The following is a 22801-nucleotide window of genomic DNA, read 5'->3' as shown; positions in this document are numbered from 1 at the left end:
CAATGATCTATTTAGCCCCATCTGGTAGTGACCAAATCAATGAATCGAGACTTGTTGATTTGGAACATATTTATTTTTTAAACTGCATAAGAAATTAAACTTACTGAATTGAAAGGGGCGAACAGAATGCACTCATTTTCACAAAAAGAGGACATCATTCAGGTACATTACATCAAGTCAAAATGGCTAGTAAGCCAAAATATGCTTTTTGAGTTAATTTAATTCCATTCCGCCAAGTGTTGAGTAACACGATAGAACCAGTAGATGGCAGCTTTAGGCTTCTTAAAGTCAAAATCTGGCTTCCCAGAATAACCTTTAGGCTTCAGTGTGGGTCACCAGTATATGGTAACAGCACCAGTTCAGTATTGGTCAAATCCTTTACTCAAGAGTAGGCGCTGCAGGAAATAGTGTTCCGATTGTGCTCTCAAAACTTCACAACATTTTGTCATACCTTGAATGACTTACTTTGACAAACTCAACCCTCAGTTCGGCAATGTTCCCGAGAGGAAAGGGAGGACAGGTCACTACTACCTGGACCTCCTGTCCTTTTTGTTCTTATCCAGGCTTTTGTCCATAGTCTTTTCGTTGTCCCCTCTGCACTTGGGACAGAACCACTTCCCCTTGGGCTTGTAGGTGAGCCCCACGCAGGAGAAGTGGAACCACTCGATGGGGCACGCGTCGTTGTCGCAGCCAATCATCTCGCCGTAGGACACCTGCTCGCACAGGCAGTAGGTGGGCTCGTTGGGGTCGATGGTGAACTCCACAGGCGAGGCGCCGCGCTCCTGCTTGGCCTTGCGCTTCTTCTTCTTGGCAGACTTTGACCTCTTCTCCCGCGGCTGCATAGGCAGCTCGTCCACCGGGTCATCCATCACTGTTCCGTTCCCCGAGGCGTGGTTGGCGTCACGGCTCTCGCTGTTGCGCTGGCGTCTCGGCCGGCGGGCGGAGGAGCGCTCCGCAGGTGTGGACACCGCCGCCTCCTGAACGGAACCGGAGCGCCGCTCGGTGACGACCCGTTCCCGCTCGCTGGCCTCGCTGGGCTCCTGGAGACAGAGGGAGTGGGAGTCCATCTGGCGGGAACGGTTCTCTACCAGCTCAGTCATCTGGGTGACCACATGGATCTTCTCGTCACCCAGCTCCTGGCTGCTGATGAGAGCCCGCTGCAGCTGGATCTGAAGCCTCTTACGCTGTGCCGCATCCCGCTCGCCCTGATAGCGCTCGTAGACATCGTCAACCTCCTTCAGGACCTCTGCAAAGCACACAGAATGACAAGAGTTCAATGTTAGGATGGGTGTCTATTGAGTTGAGAAATTTGCATTGGGAATAGAATCATATCTGACGCTGTGTCAGTCAGAGGAAAGTTTTACATACTCAATGAAGCTCCTGGTAGGAACAGGGGGAAATTCATTTCGAATTTCCCTGGTGTGCACAACTGTATGCATATCTTATTGCTGCTGCAAACTGTAGGAGCACTGAAATCAGCTAATGGCAATCAGACAAACTAGTAGGAAGATATTTGAATTTATAGATTCCTTACTACTTCCGCATTGGTTTATATTCAGGAAGTGATGACACCTTCTGCATGATCAGGGGTCGTCACTAGCTGTCATAAACCCCGCCTGTTTCTACCTTGGTCTTGAAACCTAACCACGCTGCTAACATTATGCCTAACCTTAAATACTAAAAAGCGAAATTTAGTTTATGAATTTGTACGATATCGACAATTGGCTGTGGTAACTAGTGACAGCCCTGGTCAGGGCGGGTTGTCCCTGTTTTCTTACTAAGTGGATCACACACACAAACGACTACAACAACACTTGGGCGTACAACTGTCAGACGAAGTAACGTTACTGGCAAAAATCACCTCGTAAATGACACATTTTCATCACCGGCGGATTGGAACAACGACCATTTCGCTACTTCTCTAGCAAGCAATGATCCGTTTACTGAGCTAAGCTTGCTAGTTAACGTTACGGAGCTTTGTAACGTTACTACGAATGTAACATTTGCTAGCAAGCAACACCGTCGACAATAAGTCAACATCCCTTGCATAATAAACATAAAAACGCATGCAAATGAAAAGGTTTACCAACTCTTAGCCGCTAAACGCCACAATAACACCCCTCTTGTCAAAATGGCTGATCTGTGGCTATCAATCTCATTGCTATCGAGCCAACTCGGACCTCACTTCGGAGACGTTATGGATAACAAATTGAAGGCATACATAGCTACTCGATAGAAGAACCAAGCGTTATATTTCAGCAAGAAAAAAAATCGCGTTCATTACTAGCTAGCTAACGTTAGCTAGCGGCTAACGTATGGAGCATTAACGTCAGCTAGTTACTGTAGCTGCCTAAAGTGACTCGGGCACAGGTCAATACAGCGCACTCATTTTTTATACGATTTTATCGTTACTGTTAAGTAAAACCACCAAAAGAACGAAAGGGTAAACAATACCTTGATACTTTGAGTCAATTTCTCGTAGCAGGGAGACGTTTCTTTGTATATCCAAAGGCAGGGACTCAACACATTCCAAATAATCCTCAACATAGCTGACCAGTTGTGACTTTTCTACGTTTGGGTAATGATTATGACCTAACATTGTTCAAACCGATGCATCGAGACAAAAAAACAACAACATGTACATAGATTTGAGATGATAAATTTAGCTAGCTAGTATGGTTTCTAATGGGCAGTTCCCATCCGCAAGCGAACTGCAGCAGTTCACTTCAAACCAAAAAAACGGCACATACTGCGCATGCGCGGGTGTATTCCTTTTATGGCAATGCATCGCATTTCCGCATTTCCTCTTGACGGGGTGGGCCGTCCAGATTTCTAGCTTTTGGATTGGCTGTGAACAAGATACTGATTTGTCGCCAACAGTGTTAAATGTGCAATGTTACGTTTGTCAACAACTGTTGTCATCGATTTAACCACTAGATAGAGCTATAGGTTTACCTCCATCCAGCTACAATGGTAGCTTGAAACGTTAACATATCATCTGTGGCGACAAATGAAGGATATAATCCTAACTCTAATGTTAACCTCATGCTCCAAACCTGCTATGTTAGTTCGCATAATCCGCCACGTTAATTCACCCAACCTGCCACGTTAATTATACTAATCTGTCCGTTAATTATCCTAACCTGCTATGTAAACAAAATATCTGTGGCAACAAATCAACAATATCACCACATTTGTATTATGAACTTTTCCCGAGAAAGTAAGCAATTAATTGATATTTTATTGGATCCCCATTAGCTGCTGTGAAAGCAGCAGCTACTTTTACTGGGGTCTAGAAGAAACATGACATAACACAGAACATTAATAGACAAGAACAGCTCAAGGACAGAACTACATACATTTTAAAATGGCACACATAGTCTACAGTCGTGGCCAAAAGTTTTGAGAATGACACAAATATTCATTTTCACAAAGTCTGCTGCCTCAGTTTGTATGATGGCAATTTGCATATACTCCAGAATGTTATGAAGAATGATCAGATGAATTGCAATTAATTGTAAAGTCCATCTTTGCCATGCAAATGCACTGAATCCCCCCCAAAAAACATGTCCACTGCATTTCAGCCCTGCCACAAAAGGACCAGCTGACAATATGTCAGTATTTCTCTCGTTAACACAGGTGTGAGTGTTGACGAGGACAAGGCTGGAGATCACTGTCATGCTGATTGAGTTGGAATAACAGACTGGAAGCTTCAAAAGGAGGGTGGTGCTTGGAATCATTGTTCTTCCTCTGTCAATCATGGTTACCTGCAAGGAAACACGTGCCATCGTCATTGCTTTGCACAAAAAGGGCTTCACAGGCAAGGATATTGCTGCCAGTAAGATTGCACCTAAATCAAACATTTATCGGATCATCAAGAACTTCAAGGAGAGCGGTTCAATTGTTGTGAAGAAGGCTTCAGGGCGCCCAAGAAAGTCCAGCAAGCGCCAGGACCGTCTCCTAAAGTTGATTCAGCTGCGGGATCGGGGCACCACCAGTACAGAACTTGCTCAGGAATGGCAGCAGGCAGGTGTGAGTGCATCTGCACGCACAGTGATGCGAAGACTTGGAGGATGGCCTGGTGTCAAGAAGGGCAGCAAAGAAGCCACTTCTCTCCAGGAAAAACATCAGGGACAGACTGATATTCTGTAAAAGGTACAGGGATTGGACTGCTGAGGACTGGGGTAAAGTCATTTTCTCTGATGAATCCCCTTTCCGATTGTTTGGGGCATCTGGAAAAAATCTTGTCCGGAGAAGACAAGGTGAGCAATACCATCAGTCCTGTGTCATGCCAACAGTAAAACATCCTGAGACCATTCATGTGTGGGGTTGCCTCTCAGCCAAGGGAGTGGGCTCACTCACAATTTTGCCTAAGAACACAGCCATGAATAAAGAATGGTATCAACACATCCTCCGAGAGAAACTTCTCCCAACCATCCAGGAACAGTTTGATGACGAACAATGCCTTTTCCAGCATGATAAAGCACCTTGCCATAAGGAGAAAGTAAGTGGCTCAGGGAACAAAACATCGATATTTTGGGTCCATGGCCAGGAAAATCCCCAGACCTTAATCCCATTGAGAACTTGTGGTCAATCCTCAAGAGGCGGGTGGACAAACAAAAACCCACAAATTCTGACAAACTCCAAGCATTGATTATGCAAGAATGGGCTGCCATCAGTCAGGATGTGGCCCAGAAGTTAATTGACAGCATGCCATGGCGGACTGTAGAGGTCTTGAAAAAGAAGTGTCAACACTGCAAATATTGACTCTTTGCATCAACTTCATGTAATTGTCAATAAAAGCCTTTGACACTTATGAAATGCTTGTAATTATACTTCAGTATTCCATAGTAATATCTGACAAAAATATCTAAAGACACTGAAGCAGCAAACTTTGTGAAAATTACTTTTTTTCTCATTCTCAAAACTTTTGGCCATGACTGTACATATCAATGCATACACACAAACTATCTAGGTCAAATAGGGGAGAGGCTTTGTGCAGTGAGGTGTTGCTTTATCTGTTTTTTAAAACCAGGTTTGCTGTTCACTTAAGAAATATGAGATGGAACGGAGTTCCATGCAATAGTGGCTCTATATAATACTGTACGCTTTCTTGAATTTGTTCTGGATTTGGGGACTGTGAAAAGACCCCTGGTGGCATGTCCGGTGGGATAAGTGTGTGTCAGAGCTGAGCGTAAATTGTCTATGCAAACAATTTGGACTTTTCAACACATGAATGTTTCTTATAAAAATAATAAGTGATGCAGTCAGTCTCTCCTCAACTCTTAGCCAAGAGAGACTGGCATGCATAGTATTTATATTAGCCCTCTGATTACAATGAAGAGAAAGACTTTCTGTTCTGGGCCAGCTGCAGCTTAACTAGGTCTTTCCTTGCAGCACTTGACTAGATAATAATCAATAATAATCAAGCTAAGACTAAACTAGAGTCTGCAGGACTTGCTTTTTGGAGTGTGGTGTCAAAAAAGCAGAGCACCTCTTTGTTATAGTCTTCCCTGTGGTTCAGTTGGTAGAGCATGGTGTTTGCAACACCAGGGTTGTGGGTTTGATTCCCACGGGGGGGGGCAGTACAAAAAAAATGCATGAAATGAAATGTATGCATTCACTACTTTAAGTTGCTCTGGATAAGAGTGTCTGCTAAATGACTAAAATGTAAATGTGTTATGGACAGACCTCTCCCCATCTTTAAAACCTTTGAATCTATATGTTTTGACCAAGGCAGTTTACAATCTAAGGTAACACCAAGTAATTTAGTCTCCTGAACTTGTTCAACAGCCACATCATTCATTACCAGATTCAGCTGAGATCTAGAGCTTTGGGAATGATTTGTACCAAATACATTGCTCTTGGTTTAAGAGATGTTCAGGACCAGTTTATTTTACTGGCAACCCATTCCAAAACAAACTGCAACTACTTGTTAATGGTTTCGGTGACTTCATTAGCTGTTGTTACTGACACGTATGTGGTTGAATCATCTGCATACATGGACACACAGGTTTTGTTTAATGCCAGTGGCAGGTCCTTGGTAAAAATAGAAAAGAGTAGAGGGCCTTGAGAGCTGCCCTACTGGGATGCCACACCCTACATGTGTGACATTAGAGAAACTTCCATTAAAGAATCCACAATTCAGAGCTATCTATCTATCTAAAAAAAAAAATAATAACTTAAAACCATTTTTTTGGTCAAGAATATCAAAGGCTACACTGAAATATTTTTTATTTCTTTAACCCTCATTTTACCAGGTAAGTTGATAGAGAACACATTCTCATTTACAGCAACAACCTGGGGAGTATTTAGCCAGGACACCAGGGTTACCACTACAATAAGTGCCATGGGATCTTTAGTGACCACACAGAGTCAGGACAGCCATGTAATGTTCATCCCAAATGACAGCACCCTACAAAGGGCAATTTCACCAATCACTGCCCTGGGGAATATATATATTTTTTTTTAGACCAGAGGAAAGAGTGCCTCCTACTGGCCCTCCAACACCACTTCCAGCAGCATCTGGTCTCCCATCCAGGGACTGACCCTTTTTATTATAAACTTATTTCAACCAATCATCAGTCATTTGTGTCAGTGCCGTACATGTTGAGTTCCCTTCTCTATTATCATGCTGAAAGTCTGTTGTCAATTTGTTTACAGAGAAGTGACATTGTATTTGGTGAAACAGGTTCCAGTGGCGGTTCTAGACCATTTCAACTGGGGGGGGGCAAGCTGGGGCCAGTTGTACTGTTAGAGGGGCCAGTTACATTAGACGTTATTGTTGTCATATCGTTTTCTTCACTGCATTGCAGGCATTAGCAGGCAAAAGACCATGTTCATAATCATCATCGTTGCCACTGTCTAATAACGGATGTAAAAAAAGAACGATAGCAAAAATTAGTTATGTAAAAATTATTTCATACTCCACATTTAGGGGGGCCACAAGGGGGTCCAAAATTGTTGTCACAGGGTCACTTAGAAATGTCCTTGTTTTTTAAAGGAATACCAATTTTTGTCCATTAAAATAACGTCAAATTGATCAGAAATACAGTGTAGACATTGTTAATGTTGGAAATGACTATTTTAGCTGGAAACAGCAGATTTTTAATGGAATATCTACATAGGTCGCACGGAGGCACATTATCAGCAACCATCACTCTTGTGTTCCAATGGCACGTTGTGTTAGCTAATCCAAGTTGATCATTTTAAAAGGCTAATTGATCATTAGAAAAACCTTTGCAATTATGTTAGCACAGCTGAAAACTGTTGTTCTGATTAAATAAGCAATAGACTATTTGAATATCTGGAGCATCAGCATTTGTGGGTTTGATTACAGGCCCAACATGTCCAGAAACAAAGTTATTTCTTCTGAAACTCGTCAGTCTATTCTTGTTCTGAGAAATGAAGGCTATTCCATGTGACAAATTGCCAAGAAACTTAAGATCTCGTACAACGCTGTGTACCACTCCCTTCACAGAACAGCGCAAACTGGCTCTAACCAGAATGAAAAGAGGAGTGGGAGGCCCCGGTGCACAACTGAGCAAGAGGACAAGTTCATTAGAGTGTCTAGTTTGAGAAACAGACGCCTCACAAGTCCTCAACTGGCAGCTTCATTAAATAGTACCCGCAAAACCCCAGTCTCAACATCAACAGTGAAGAGGCGACTCGGGGATGCTGGCATTCTAGGCAGAGTTCCTCTGTCCAGTGTCTGTGTTCTTTTGCCCATCTTAATCTTTTCATTTTATTGGCCAGTCTGAGATATTGCTTTTTCTTTGCAACTCTGCCTAGAAGGCCAGCATCCCGGAGTCGCCTCTTCACTGTTGACGTTGAGACTGGTGTTTTGCGGTGTGCAACCAGTTGTTCAACTACAAATCTTTGTCTATTTATTGAGGCTACAAGACAGTTCTTTTCATTAGCCTATGTAATAGTAAAATAGGGACCTTGTAGATGTCCTGTGCATAAATGTCACCGTTGTCGTATGAAAGAGACCAAGGCGCAGCGCGCGTATCGTTCCACATCTTTATTTCTATGTGAAACTATGCAAGACAGACAAACTATAAACAAAAACAACAACCCGTGACGAAGAGGTGTTACATGCATAAACTCAAAATAATCTCCCACAAACACTAGTGGGAAAAACAACAACTTAAATATGATCCCCAATTAGAGACAACGATGAACAGCTGCCTCTAATTGGGAATCATACGAAAACCCCAACCTAGGAAAAAGAACCTAGAACACAACATAGAAAATGTAAACTAGACAAAAAAAACAACATAGAAATAAATAAACTAGACAAAACCCCCCAGTCACGCCCTGACCTACTCTACCATAGAAAAATACGAGCTCTCTATGGTCAGGACGTGACAAATATCTTTTTTCCCCCTGTTGGATAAACACTCCAAATAGGCTACATGACCACTCGGAGGCGTCCACAGGGTCCTAAAGCACAACCTTATCTCATTTTGTATCACATTCCAATGCTAAAACTGGGGGGACAAACATTATATTTCAGAATGTGGGGGGACATGTCCCCCCTGTATGTTGCGCCCCTGATGGAAATCCTCTCTCCCTACAATTTGAAGTATGCGTTGCACCGGATACCATCTGTACAGCAAATCATCAATCTGTTCGCTAGCTCACCCGGCCTGTGTTGATTGACAGTTTGCTGGTCAAATCCGAGTGCAGAGAGTGCGTTTCACTAGCCAATCTTGTGCAATTATATTTTTGCAAGGGCGATGCTGCGGATACTGTCTCTGGCTGTGTGTAGAGTAATCCGGTAGACTCTTGTGCCACAAAATGAGTGACAAAACATTACAAATACTGATAATTTAGAGTCATCAGTCCCTAATCAAAGTCGAGTTTTCAGACTCCATGTCGAAGTCAAGTCTCAAGTTATTTTATTTTCTATCAAGTCAAGTCTCAAATCATCAAATTCGTAACTTGAGTCAGTCCAGTCCGAGTCATATGACTCGAGTACACAACTGCTATTTTCAGCCCTTTCCTGGGTAGCTTCTCAGAGTACTTTTAACTCGTTATTATAAGATGTTACTCCTTTGTTCCACCTGCAAAATAGTTAATCACTGGACTTTTCTGGTATAATGCTTTTTAATGAAAGAGTTGTATAGAAAAGGATTGCCATTCACAGTGTAGCAGCACCCAAAGTGCTCATTTCCCTAACTTCCCTTTCCATTATAATACAAAACATTTGGGTTTATCCAGTCAAAATGTAGCACATCGTGTGTGTGTGTGTGTGTGTGTGTGCGTGCGTGTGTGTAATAGTGAGTTCTGCCGAGGCACATTAAAACACTTGATATCATCTTGTGACCATTTTCAGCACACCCTGTGTGTTTTTATCACCTCTCTTCCTCATAACCTAGAGAACAAGATATACAAGTTTTGACAGGAAACAGCAAAAAGCTAAATCCCTCCCTCTCAATTCAATTCGTAGGGCTTTATTGGCATGGGAAACTTATGTTTACATTGGAAAAGCAAGTGAAATGTCATATTATGGCTATATACAGTGTTATAATGATGTGAAACAGTTAAAGTACAAAAGGGAAAATAAAGAAACAAAAATATGGGTCGTATTTACAATGGTGTTTGTTCTTCACTGATTGCCCTTTTCTTGTGTCACACATCTTGCTGCTGTGATGGCACACTGTGGTATTTCACCCAGTAGATATGGGAGTTTATCACAATCAGGTTTGTTTTCTAATTCTTTGTGGATCTGTGTAATCTGAGGGAAATATGTGTCTCTAATATGGTCAGGAGGTTAGGAGGAGGTTAGGAAGTGCAGCTTAGATTCCACCTCATTTTGTGGGCAGTGTGCACATAGCCGGTCTAATCTTGAGAGCCAAGTCTGCCTACGACTGCCTCTCTGAGTAGCAGGTCACAGTGATCAGGTATTCTGCCACGGTGTACTCTCTGTTTAGGGCCAAATAGCATTCCAGTTTGCTCTGTTGTTTAGTAAATTCTTTCCAATGTGTCAAGTAATTCACTTTTTGTTTTCTCATGATTTGGTTGTGTCTAATTGTGTTGCTGTCCTGGAGCTCTGTGGGGTCTGTTTGTGTTTGTGAACAGCTTGCTTAGGTTAATCTCTATGTAGGTGATGGCTTTGTTATGGAAGGTTTTCGAATCGATTCCTTTTAGGTGGTTGTACAATTGAATGGCTCTTTTCGGGATTTTGATAATTAGCGGGTATCGGCCTAATTCTCCTCTGCATGCATTATTTGGTGTTCTACGTTGTACACAGAGGATTTTTTTTGCAGAATTCTGCATGCAGCATCTCAACTTGGAGTTTGTCCCATTTTGAGAGTTCTTGGTTGGTGAGCAGACCCCAGACCTCACAACCATAAAGGGCAATAGGTTCTATAACCGATTCAAGTATTTTTAGCCAGATCCTAATTGGGATGTTGAATTTTATATTCCTTTTGATGGTGTAGAAGACCCTTCTTACCTTGTCCCTCAGATCGTTCACCGCTTTGTGGAAGTTTCCTTTGGTGCTGATGTTTAGGCCAAGGTATGTATAGTTTTTTGTGTGCTCTAGGCAACGATCATCCATTCACCTACTCTGCATCTCACAAAGACACGGCGGTTGGGACCCAAAAAATCTCAAATTTGGACTCATCAAATCAAAGGACATCTATAGTTACGGTGTCTAGATGGAATTTGTATTTGTGGCAACTGGACCTTTTGCAAACACCATCATTTTTTGTCTTACTGAGAATTACTGACAGAGCGCTGGTCTGACACATTCTGTGCAGAGGATCTAGGTGCTGCTGTAGGCCCTCCTTGGATGGGGACAGGCGCACCAGATCATCAGCAAACAGTAGACATTTGACTTCAGATTCTAGTTGGGTGAGGCCAGGTCCTGCTGACTGTTCTATTGCCAAATTCGTTGATGTACAGGGCATTCTGTAAGTATTCAGATCCCTTGACTTTTTCCACATTTTGTTACGTTACAGCCTTATTCTGAAATGGATTAAATTGTTTTTCCCCCTCATCAATCTACACACAATACCCAATAATGATAAAGCAAAAACAGGTTTTCAAAATATCACATTTACGTCAGTATTCAGACCCTTTACTCAGTACTTTGTTGAAGCACCTTTGGCAGTGATTACAGCTTCAAGTCTTCTTGGGTAAGACGTTAAAAGCTTGGCACACCTGTATTTGGGGAGTTTCTCCCATTCTTATCTGCAGATCCTCTCAAGCTCTGTCAGGTTGGATGGGGAGCGTCGCTGCACAGCTATTTTCAGGTCTCTCCAGAGATGTTCGATCGGGTTAAAATCTGGGCTCTGGCTGGGCCACTCAAGAACATTCAGAGACTTGTCCCGAAGCCATTTCTCCTTTGTCTTGGCTGTGTGCTTACGGTTGTTGTCCTGTTAGAAGGTGAACCTTCGTCCCAGTCTGAGGTCCTGAGCATTCTGGAGCAGGTTTTCATTAAGGATCTCTCTGTACTTTGCTCCGTTTATCTTTCCCTCGATCCTGACTAGTCTCCCAGTCCCTGCAGTTGAAAAACATCCCCAAAGCATGATGCTGCCACCACCATGCTTCACTGTAGGGATGGTTCCAGGTTTTCTCCAGACTTGACGCTTGGCATTCAGGCCAAAGAGTTTAATCTTGGTTTTATCAGACCAGAGAATCTTGTTTCTCATGGTATGAGAGTCCTTTAGATGCTTTTTGGCAAACTCCAATCAGGCTGTCATGTGCCTTTTACTCAGGAGTAGCTTCCGTCTGGCCATTGATTGGTGCTGCAGAGATGGTTGTCCTTCTGGAAGGTTCTCCCATCTCCACAGAGGAACTCTGGAGCTCAGTCAGAGTGACCATTTGGGTTCTTGGTCACCTCCCTGACCAAGGCCCTTCTCCCCCAATTGCTCAGTTTGGACAGGCAGCCAGCTCTAGGAAGAGTCTTGGTAGTTCCAAACTTCTTCCATTTAAGAATGATGGAGGCCACTGTGTTCTTAAGACCTTCAATGCTGCAGAATTTTTTTGGTACCTTTCCCTAGATCTGTGTGTCAACACAATCCTGTCTCTGAGCTCTACGGACAATTCCTTCGACCTCATTGCTTGGTTTTTGCTCTGACATGTACTGTCAACTGTGGGACCTTATATAGACAGGTGTGTGCCTTTCCAAATCATGTCCAATCAATTGACTTTACAACAGGTGGACTCCAATCAAGTTGTAGAAACATCTAAAGGATGATCAATGGAAACAGGATGCACCTGATCCCAATTTCAAATCTCATAGCAAAGGGTCTGAATACTTCTGTAAATAAGGTATTTCTGTGTTTTTATTTTGAGTAAATTTTCCCTTTGTCATTATGGGGTATGGTGTATAGATTAATGAGGGGGAAAAATATGTAATACATTTTAGAATAAGGCTGTATCATAACAAAATGTGGAAAAGGGGAAGTGGTCTGAATACTTGCCGAATGCCCTGTATATGTTGAAGAGGATCGGGCTCAAGCTGCGTCCCTGTCTCACCCCACAGCCCTATGGAAAGAAATGTTTGTGTTTTTTTTTACAATTTTAACTGCACAATTGTCGTACATGGATTTTATGTCGTATATTTCCACCCCAACACCGCTTTCCATCAATTTGTATAGAAGACCCTTATGCCAAATTGAGTCAAAAGCTTTTTTGAAATCAACAAAGCATGAGAAGACATTGACTTTGATTTGTTTTGTTTGTTTGTCAATTAGGGTGTGCAGAGTGACTACGTGGTCTGTCATATGGTAATTTGGTAAAAAGCCAATTTGACATTTGCTCAGGATTTTCCAAAGGTTGCTGTTGACGCATATCCAACCGTAGTCATTGGGGTAAAATTTGTCTCCACTTTTGTGGATTGGGGTGATCCTTCGTTCCAAATATTGGGGAAGATGCCAGAGCTGAGGATGATGTTAAAGAGTTTAAGTATAGCGAATTGGATATTGTGGTCTGCATATTTTATAATTTCATTTGGGATACCATCAACACCACAGGCCTTTTTGGGTTGGAGGGTTTGTATTTGCAGTGTATTTGTAATGTATGTCAATGTCATTGGAGAATCCAGTGGGTTCTGGTAGTCTTTAATAGCTGATTCTAAGATTTGTAATTGATCATGTATATGTTTTAGCTGTTAGTCCTTTGTTATAGAGCCAAAAAGATTGGAGAATTTGTTTATCCATACATCTCTGTTTTGGATAGATAACTCTTTGTGTCTTTGTTTGTTTAGTGTGTTTCTATGGATTCTTCAATTACATTGAGCTGACTTCTGAGGTGGTATTCATTTTTTTCTAATAGTGTATTTATGTATTGTTGAAGTGATTCACTTTAGTGAAGGCTCAGGTTTTCTGGGTTTCTATGTTTTTGGTTGGATTGGTTTCTCAATTTCTTTCTTAGGTTTTTGGATTCTTCATCAAACCGTTTTTCAATGTTTTTAATTTTCTTAGGTTGTCTGCTCTACATTTTTAGATTTGGTAGAGAAGTTGAAAGGTCAAATATACTGTTTAGACTTTCTACTGCCAAGTTTACACCTTCACTATTACAGTGAAATGTTTTCTCCAGGAAGTTGTCCAAAAGGGATTTCATTTGTAGTTGTTTTATTTTTATTTTTTAATTAACAGTAACATGCAACACATAAACATAACAGCCAGAGGGATTCCAAAGAATTGGGAGAAAAAAAGAAAAAAAACTATTCCACATTATATCAAATCAAATACAGATATATAGCGAATACATTTTTTTGACATTTTATTTTGTATACGTTTTAAAGACTCTAAATAGTTTTCCACATCAGATTTAAAAAAATTAAGAAAAGGGGCTTTTTCTTCATAAATTTTGATTTGTGTATGAAACATTTTCCTAATAAAATAAAGAGATTTATGACATACTCACGTTCAATTGTGGAATCAGTGTAGTAAAAAAATATGTCAAACTTAGAAATTTCAATGGTTGTATGCAGTTTGATTCATTTGTAGTTGCCTCATAGTTTTTTGGTAGTTTTCTACACTACTTTCTCCCTCCCCCCTCTCTCTCTCTGTGCGTGTGTGTGCGCGCCATTTAGAGGTGTGACTTATTTCCTGTTTTTTTTTTGTCACATGATTTTGACCCCAGCAGCTGTAAAACTCAAGACCATTGCATGATTTGTGGTTGAGACTTTCCAAACCTAATGCCTATTGAAGTCCCCGAAAGTATAGATTTGTTTCTGTCTAACATAACGCAATCCAAATGCAGAACTCAATGTCACATCGTTTTCATCAAAACACGAGTCAAGGACAGTTTGTTCTTATCATAATTAAAATAAATAGGTATAAAGTTAGCCCAACTTTCGTTTTCTTACTTTCTGCTTCATATCCTATTCCTACTATCAGTTTGATCAGTGCTATCTGGGATCCTTGGGACGTCCCTCCCCCTAACCCTAACCCTAAATGTAACCCCTACCCGAACCCGCACCTTAACCATTTTACATTTCAACTTCAATGGGAGTAGGGACGTCCCATGGTTTCCGGTTAGCACGGACCCTATCAGTTTATTGAGCAATATCTACCTCAACCTCAACGCTCGTGGTCTGTCTGTGCAGTGACTGTGGAATAGTTCCAACTTCCTCGAACTTGTTGGTTTAGTTTCGTTTCCTTCGCATTACGCAGCTGCTGATCAACACATTTCTCCATTTTGCTGGAGTCGTTTGTCTGGCTAGTCTACATCTCCGGGATAAAGAGTTTGAGTCAGACACATTGTAGGCTATTATATTAGTTTGAAAGGCGAATAATAGAATCAGTCAAAATGAAGAAGGTCATTCTGTTCGTGTTTATACTCTGCGCTATTGTCTCAGGTAAGTTCCCCCGATTTTCCTCAATAGAATAGATTTGTTGGTCAATCTGCTGCTCATCTCAAACTGAATGTTTTCAGGTTAAAAACTCTAAAATATTCCCCAAAATGTCATGATATGGTTTTAGATCATTTTGATTATGTAAAAAGGGATCCACCTATTTTTCTGTTTCAGAGGTTGAAAAAGCTTTCTTTTCTCTGATGTTAAATTCCCTGCAAATCAATAACCATGTGTTATTTCTGATCATTATATTACATGAATATAATAGCCTATTTCTTTCCATGTATTTTCCATACCCCTAATCACGTTACGGAGTAGTAGCCTATGTGTTTTGTTTTCCACGAGTTAGTTGAAGTATGGTCATGTGAGTTTCGATTTGTTGTCTAATAAATCATCACGAAATGTTCATTCTGATTAGCTTTTTTTTATTCATTCTGATGATCGTTCTGTTACGGCCGCGTTAGGACAGAGATTTCACAGAAGGTTAAAAAAAAAAATATATATATATATATATATATATATATATGCTATATATAATAATACATATGGGGGAGGGACAGAATTACTATTCATGCATTCTGGTATGATGTTATCTATATATGTATTAGTTTTAATCAACTTTATCGTTCACCTTTTATTATTTGATTGGCTAAATATATACCACGTTCAAGTTGTAGTCGGGAACGAGGAAACTCGGAAATTTCCGACATGCTAGCTGGTTGAACGCGGCACGTGTATAACTACAACCAGTTAGCAAGTCTGACATTTCCGGGTTTCTTACAGTTCCGACTACAAATCGAACGCGGTATATATTTAGCCAATCAAATAATAAAAGGTGAACGATAAAGTTGATTAAAAGTAATACATATATGGCTAACATCATACCAGAATGCATGAATACTAATTCTGTCCCTCCCCCAAATGTATTATAGCACGTGAATGCGGCATTAAGACAAGGTTGTTGTTGCAGCCTAAACTGAAAGCATTGAAATATTTTATTCTGCACTTCCTGATAAACCCATACCAAGTTGCAGGTTTCATGTTTCAGACTACATGCTTAGAAAAAACGGTTCCAAAACGGTTCATCAGCTGTCCTCTTTGTAGAACCCTTTTGGGTTCCAGGTAGAACCCCGCAAGGTTCTACCTGCAACCGAAAGGGTGATACCTGGAACCAAAAAGGTTCTTCAAAGGGTTATCCTATGGGGACAGCTGAAGAACCTGTTTAGGTTCTACATAGCAAAATTTTTCTAAGATTGTAGTCACATGTATTTTAGAGCAGGGTGTTTTGGACTTAAGCCAACACCTAATTCTCCAAATCAAGATTTAAAAAAGTTACTTCACCATTCGTCCTGGTTTATGGAATCCTCAATTCAAATGATTTGATTTATATCTAATGATAATGCTGGAGAATATCTAATTGGCAAACAAGAATAAAGTTTAACTATTGGTTCTTTCTCCCCATGAAGCGCTGGCATCTTCTCAAGAGGACACCAAAAGATCCAAACCGTCTGCAACTGTCTTCCCCCCCTCTGAGTTTGACGCCACGTCCAACACTGCCTCTACTACAACTGAGACTGCATTAACCACCACAGAAGCCCAGACTAATGCCACCACAGCAGCTCCTACTACAACACCTACTCCCACTACGACTGCATCCCACAGCACCACAGCTGCCCCCACAACAGCAAATGCCACCACAGCTGCCCCTACAACAGCAAATGCCACCACAGCTGCCCCCACAACAGCAAATGCCACCACAGCTGCCCCCACAACAGCCAATGCCACAACAGCCAATGCTACCACAGCTGCCCTCCCCACCACACATGCTCCCATCACTACTCCCGCTCCAAAACCGGAGCCCACCCCTGCTGCTAACCTGACCGTGGGAAACTACACTCTCAAGTCGGGGAAGGGTCTGTGTCTGATGGCTCAGCTGGCCCTACAGATCAGAGTGGAAGACACTGGAAAGGTACAGCACCGTGTGAGCCTCATGACAAACACCAAGAGCACCTTGGCTGATTATTTGACGGTCAAATTGGGGCCAAATAAGACTTACTGAAAGTGCGTTGCCCATGAGAGTGCATCATACGAGGCTGTCAAAACAGGGGAAAATTCCCTGTGTCACCATAGTTATTACACGTTTATTACATGTATTGAGCCACTGATTTACCAACTCTTTCAGTTGATGTTTTGTAGATCCAGAATATTTTTACCATCCTCCATCTTATTGACACGTGGTAGGCCATAAGCTATCTCTGTGTTTTAATGTTCTGTTTCCTCAACATTACGTCATTGTGTTTGTATGACATGTGTACGTACAACTAATGTCATCTGTTCATTTTCCAGACAGGAGTATTCATCGTTCAACCAGTGATGACAAAGGTTGAAGGGGGTTGTGAGAAATCCACGGCCAACTTAACCCTCAAGTTCAAGGAGGGCTTCATCACCTTCATTTTTAATAAGGTAAGAAAGGCTTCGATACTCCTATCATCACTATCCACTGAGAAAAAGAACAACCACCACAGGGTATTATTCATTAGGCACCAAACAGAAGAAAATGTACTGAAACAGAGAGAGAATACCTGAACTTGTCCAATAAGAATCGTTCATTTTTTGCTTTCTGTTGGAAAACTTGTTCTTTTTTTTTTGCTACTGTGATCCTTGATGAATATGACCCGGGTTTACAACATGTGTAGAGATTAGCCTGCTGTTTGTTGACCCTTTATTACATTTATGGAGATCTATAATGATTAATCGAACACTGTTTGTAAAATGTTGAATAATGGTTATTTGTGTGTGGGGAGACAAGACATGCATGAAAATGAGGTTATACCACATGTGCCAGTGTTTTTAAAAAAAAGTATTGGATCAAAGGGCCAGGATGTTTTCCTTGCATTGGGACCCGGACCTGGACAAACTCCGGGCCCTATATCTCTATATGCCACATATGGTCCCAAGTTTTTCCTAGTCAGGTCACATGGTCCTGACCTTAGATAAAGGTCACCTTTTCACATCACTTTGACATCCTGTGTATCAAGCTCCACAGTAACTATCCTGGGCTGTATCAAAACCGGCCGTGATCGGGTGTCCCATAGGTCGGCACACAATAAGCATTTCACTGAAAAGTCTACCTGTTGTATTCGGCTCATGTGACAAATACAATTTGATTTGATTTGAATTGGCCCAGCGTCATCCGGGTTAGGGAGAGGGTTTGGCCGGGGTTAGGGTTAGGGAGAGGGTTTGGCCGGGGTAGGCCATCATTGTAAATAAGAATTTGTTCTTAACTGACTTGCCTAGTTAAATAAAGGTTAAATAAAAAATATATTTTAATCTACACAGTTATGATCAATTGCAAAATTGTTTGACTGTGTTCAAAAGAGAACATTGGCTTGTAAAGGGGAACTAGGGTGGCAGGGAAACTTTAGCAACCTTGTGTGGAAAAAGTGAGGAATTAGTGGACTGGGTTAGATTGCAACGTGGTAATTTCTCTAGCTACTGTCTAGTGGTACTGTGAAATCATGATATTGTCATATTGTTTTAGCGTTGATGTTACTAGGAGAGTCATAAAATATATTATGGTAGAGTAAACATTGCTTTAATGCCATTGTGACACAATACAAACTTTTGATGAGGTGATTCCTTTGTGTGTGTGTGTGTGTGTGTGTGTGTGTGTGTGTGTGTGTGTGAAAAATAAATCTTTCTCTTGTCTCTTTCAGAACACCACCCAAAACGCTGTCTATGTCGACACTGTTTCTTTCCATCTTTCCTACCCGTTAACATCTGGAGGTAAAGTTATATGCCATCTGGTCACAGAGATTCTTATTCCAACCTGTCTGTCAGTGCAGTGGACGACATATTATAGAACGATGACCGTATTAGCCCTAGTCAGTGCAATTCATGCAGTAAATGTGTTCGCCACCAAAGTTCCTGTCGTGGTTGACACTTTGGACTTTTTCATAGGCCCACATCAGTTGCTCGTTTTGCATTGATATGTCAGTCTCTGGAAGAGATTGTGTAATATAAGGGTAAATATTAACACGGCTTTGCTTAACAACCAAGCACCAACACATCTACAGATGTAGGATCTTCATTTGATCACTCTTTTGTTACTGATCATTTTCCTGCACAGCAGGAAATGCAAACTTGTAGTGGAGTTTTAAAAATGCTTCTACCGTTTGTAATTTCCACTTTGAAATTTCATACTTGATTTGCCCTAAAGAAAAATGTATCAACCCCTACAAAAATGTCCATTAATTATAATCCACATAAGAATTCACATTTCCTGTTGCTGCAGCATCTCAACTTATTGTTTCGAGTTTGAATAGTAGAATACACAAGACGCAATTTTGAAATTCGGTTTCGCGTCAGCAGTTTTTCTCTTGTTATGTCAGTCACAGATAGTCAGTCAATTAGTCCATGTCAGCTAACATTTTTTAGATTTGCAAAGTTAGTTTAGCGGCCAGCTATCTAAACTTGTTATCAACTGCAGCCCCTCATGATGAGTTTAGATTTGTTGTTGCCCATCCCACCATGTAGCAACATTGCTGCAGGATTATTTTCCTGCTGAAGCAAACACTGGCTCAAATTAATATCCAACATCTGTATGTGTGTCTGCATCATATGATTGAAACAAGGCCTTATCTTTGAATATGGAATTTACAGTAGTGCACCTGTTCCCAGAATAAACAAACACCTTTTAATGCCATGTAGACGAACAAGTCTTAATGTTTTTTCACCAACACTTCCCTGTGGTCGGAGACAAAAATGATACATTTGTGGTGGTGATGTTTAATTGGTGTTTGTTTTTATGCTGCAGAGAACGGCAAAATATCTCCACCCTACGTCGCCAAAAATGGGTCACTGGATCTCTTCCTCGCTAAGGTTGGCCACTCCTACTCCTGCAAGAGCGAATCAGTTTTCATGGGAAACGGGCTCTATCTGGATGTCACCCAGGACAGGATGCAGGCCTTCAACCTCACCAAGGAATGGGACTTCGGCACATGTATGTATCCCATTACATTGCAACGTTGAACATACTAAACTTCAGGGCAAACCTGTTAAATGTACTCTGACATTTTGCATTGACAGTATGTGTTTACAGGTTTTAGGTTACTACAAAAACAAAACAAACATGTTTCATCTGGTCATGTCATTGTTCCTCCCTGGTCCTCAGTGGTTGATTCACCAAACCGATCCAAACCAATCCAGACAAATCAAACCAATCCAAACCAAATACAATTTATTAATAGCTTCAGTTGTCTAGATTAGATATGTAGACTAACATGCGCATAGATAGTGAATGCGAAAATGTCCCCCTGCAGATTCCATCCAGCCTTAGCTCTGACCCTAAACCCATTTTTGTCTGTGTTCCAGCTGACCCCTGCCCCGCCGACAGACCTGCTGACTACCGCGTGGCCATTGCTGTGGGGATTGTCCTCCTTATCCTCATCATCATCGTGGTGGTGGCCTATCTCCTGAGCAGGCGAAAAAGATCAGATGGCTACCAGTCCCTCTAAAGAGCCAATCTGGGGTCAAAGGGCACACTGTATCAGCTCACAGTCTCAATCCACCCATCGTGTTTTTGTCACTTTCTGTTAACTGTTAACACTGCTGTAACCCCAACTGCTCACACACAAACTAACTATATGGATAAGATGAGGGAATATTTCAGCGTTGTAGACCGGCAGTTCCATTTTAGTTGATTTGTACATTCATTAATTGAGGTGGATAAAATGTATTGGATCAGATACTAGGATTAAAATATACTGACTTTGACTATACTCACTCTGAACTCTTTGGCTTCTGAACACTTTAGATTGTGTCATTTGTGCTACTGTGATATCCAGTGCTACTGTGACATCCAGTGCTACTGTGACATCCAGTGCTACTGTGATATCCAGTGCTACTGTGACATCCAGTGCTACTGTGACATCCAGTGCTACTGTGACATCCAGTGCGACTGTGACATCCAGTGCTACTGTGACATCCAGTGCTACTGTGATATCCAGTGTGACTGTGACATCCAGTGCTACTGTGACATCCAGTGCGACTGTGACATCCAGTGCTACTGTGATATCCAGTGCTACTGTGATATCCAGTGCGACTGTGATATCCAGTGCTACTGTGATATCTAGTGCTACTGTGACATCCAGTGCTACTGTGACATCCAGTGCTACTGTGACATCCAGTGTGACTGTGACATCCAGTGCTACTGTGATATCCAGTGCTACTGTGACATCCAGTGCTACTGTGACATCCAGTGCTACTGTGATATCCAGTGCTACTGTGACATCCAGTGCTACTGTGACATCCAGTGCTACTGTGACATCCAGTGCTACTGTGACATCCAGTGGTACTGTGACATCCAGTGCTACTGTGACATCCAGTGCTACTGTGACATCCAGTGCTACTGTGACATCCAGTGCTACTGTGACATCCAGTGCTACTGTGACATCCAGTGCTACTGTGACATCCAGTGCTACTGTGACATCCAGTGCTACTGTGACATCCAGTGCTCGACAAACCATCAACTATTGTGTCTGTATTTGTGTTACCTTTTATTTCAGAAACATTCAGTGCGGTATTTCACAATGTGCTTTCCACTATAGCTGGATTTTGAGCCTTTGCTGTCTTGATATTTTTTTTCTTATTATTAATTTCTTTGTGTTTGTACCACTGCCCTCAACCCTTTAGAACGGCCTATCAGGCTATTTGATTTCTGAATCGTAATCTAGATGAGGTTATCATGGGCCTTTTTTTTTATGTATTCCACTCAGTTAATCAAAGGGAATGTTTCAGGTTTTAAATGTAAAGTTTTGTAAAAGGGAGGCATACTTTTGAATGTAAATGTCAATTTGTGTTTTCAATTTCTTGTCTATTTGTCTCAAGTCTTTTGTTAACCATTATTTGCTATTACACACTCTTTCCCTTATGATGTGGTAATAATTTGGTATGTAAACATGTTTGAGAACATTTTATTAGTCAAATGTGACAACCATAAAAAATTGCAGGGCCACTGATTGTTTATCTTGTCAACTTTGACAGTGGTCAGATAGCTTGAGGTAGAAGTTGCCTTTAACCACAGATGTAGAATCAGATAACCTAAACCTGCCTATCATAAGGAGGAAAAAAGGAATACAAACTTATGACTCTGGGGCAAATTGTATTATAAGGGATTGCATTTGGGATCAGAAAGCACATTGAACAAGTTCTGACTCATCTAAACATCAGGGAACATTACTGTTCTATGTTCCCACAGTTACAGGTTCCTAATGTTGATTATGGCCTATATTACTATTCTTTGAGTTTAATTTAGGAAAAAATTATTTAGATTTGTTTATATGCTATTATGTGCCATGTATCATCTTGAAAAAAGGTTGAAAATGAAAACATCCCAAATAAAGTTGTATTAATTTGTAAATGTGGTTTTGGAGTTTATTTTGAGTATTGAATCTGGCAAAACACTAAAGATATAAGGGCTTTTAATTCAGGCATTCAAGTTATTTGGAATACATTAATAGTGGCAATGTCTTATTGTATAAACACTGATATAGTTATTGATGTTCATCGTATTCTCCCATCATGTAGATCAGGGATGGACCACTCACTGGCTGCCTGCGACCCCCCCTCTTTTGAAGGCCCGCGGATCAATTTCCACCCTTTTTGTAACGAAACTCTGCAAGGGTCTCAACTTATTGTTTCGAGTTTGAATAGTAGAATACACAAGACGCAATTTTGAAATTCGGTTGTGAATCAGCAGTTTTTCTCTTGTTATGTCAGTCACAGATAGTCAGTCAATTAGTCCATGTCAGCTAACATTTTTTAGATTTGCAAAGTTAGTTTAGCGGCCAGCTATCTAAACTTGTTATCAACTGCGGCCCCTCATGATGAGTTTAGATTTGTTGTTGCCCATCCCACCATGTAACCTATGACACAACACACAGATCAATATCATAGGGCAACCTGGTCTCAGCGAAAAACGTA

General features: G+C 41.2%; 2 protein-coding genes across 2 annotated transcripts; one reads left to right on the top strand and one right to left on the bottom strand.

Annotated features, from left to right (window-relative positions):
- Positions 1–54: 54 nt before the first annotated feature.
- On the bottom strand, positions 55–2723 carry ing2 (inhibitor of growth family member 2). The gene is made up of 2 exons (NM_001140538.1): positions 2455–2723; positions 55–1246 (listed from the first exon to the last, which is right to left on the bottom strand). Exons 1-2 carry the CDS (start codon positions 2597–2599, stop codon positions 528–530), a joined length of 864 nt encoding a protein of 287 aa, NP_001134010.1. The 5' UTR covers positions 2600–2723; the 3' UTR covers positions 55–527.
- Positions 2724–14647: 11924 nt separating this feature from the next.
- On the top strand, positions 14648–22238 carry cd68 (CD68 molecule). The gene is given in 6 exon segments (NM_001165385.1): positions 14648–14821; positions 16285–16787; positions 17165–17281; positions 18535–18604; positions 19635–19820; positions 20192–22238. Coding segments are annotated over 6 exon segments (1068 nt in total). The 5' UTR covers positions 14648–14772; the 3' UTR covers positions 20335–22238.
- Positions 22239–22801: the final 563 nt, after the last annotated feature.

Source organism: Salmo salar, chromosome ssa07, assembly GCF_905237065.1.
Source record: "Salmo salar chromosome ssa07, Ssal_v3.1, whole genome shotgun sequence".
In the NCBI taxonomy this organism is placed as follows: Eukaryota; Metazoa; Chordata; class Actinopteri; order Salmoniformes; family Salmonidae; genus Salmo; species Salmo salar.
This window is presented reverse-complemented; position numbering and strand designations above follow the sequence as displayed.

What these genes read in the sequence shown, in the direction of transcription:
- ing2 (NM_001140538.1), bottom strand. Translation starts at nt 2,599, where the DNA reads ATGTTAGGTCATAATCATTACCCAAACGTAGAAAAGTCACAACTGGTC. An exon ending in AATTGACTCAAAGTATCAAG is followed by an intron (nt 1,247 to 2,454) that starts GTATTGTTTACC and finishes TGTGCTTTGCAG; the next exon opens with AGGTCCTGAAGGAGGTTGAC.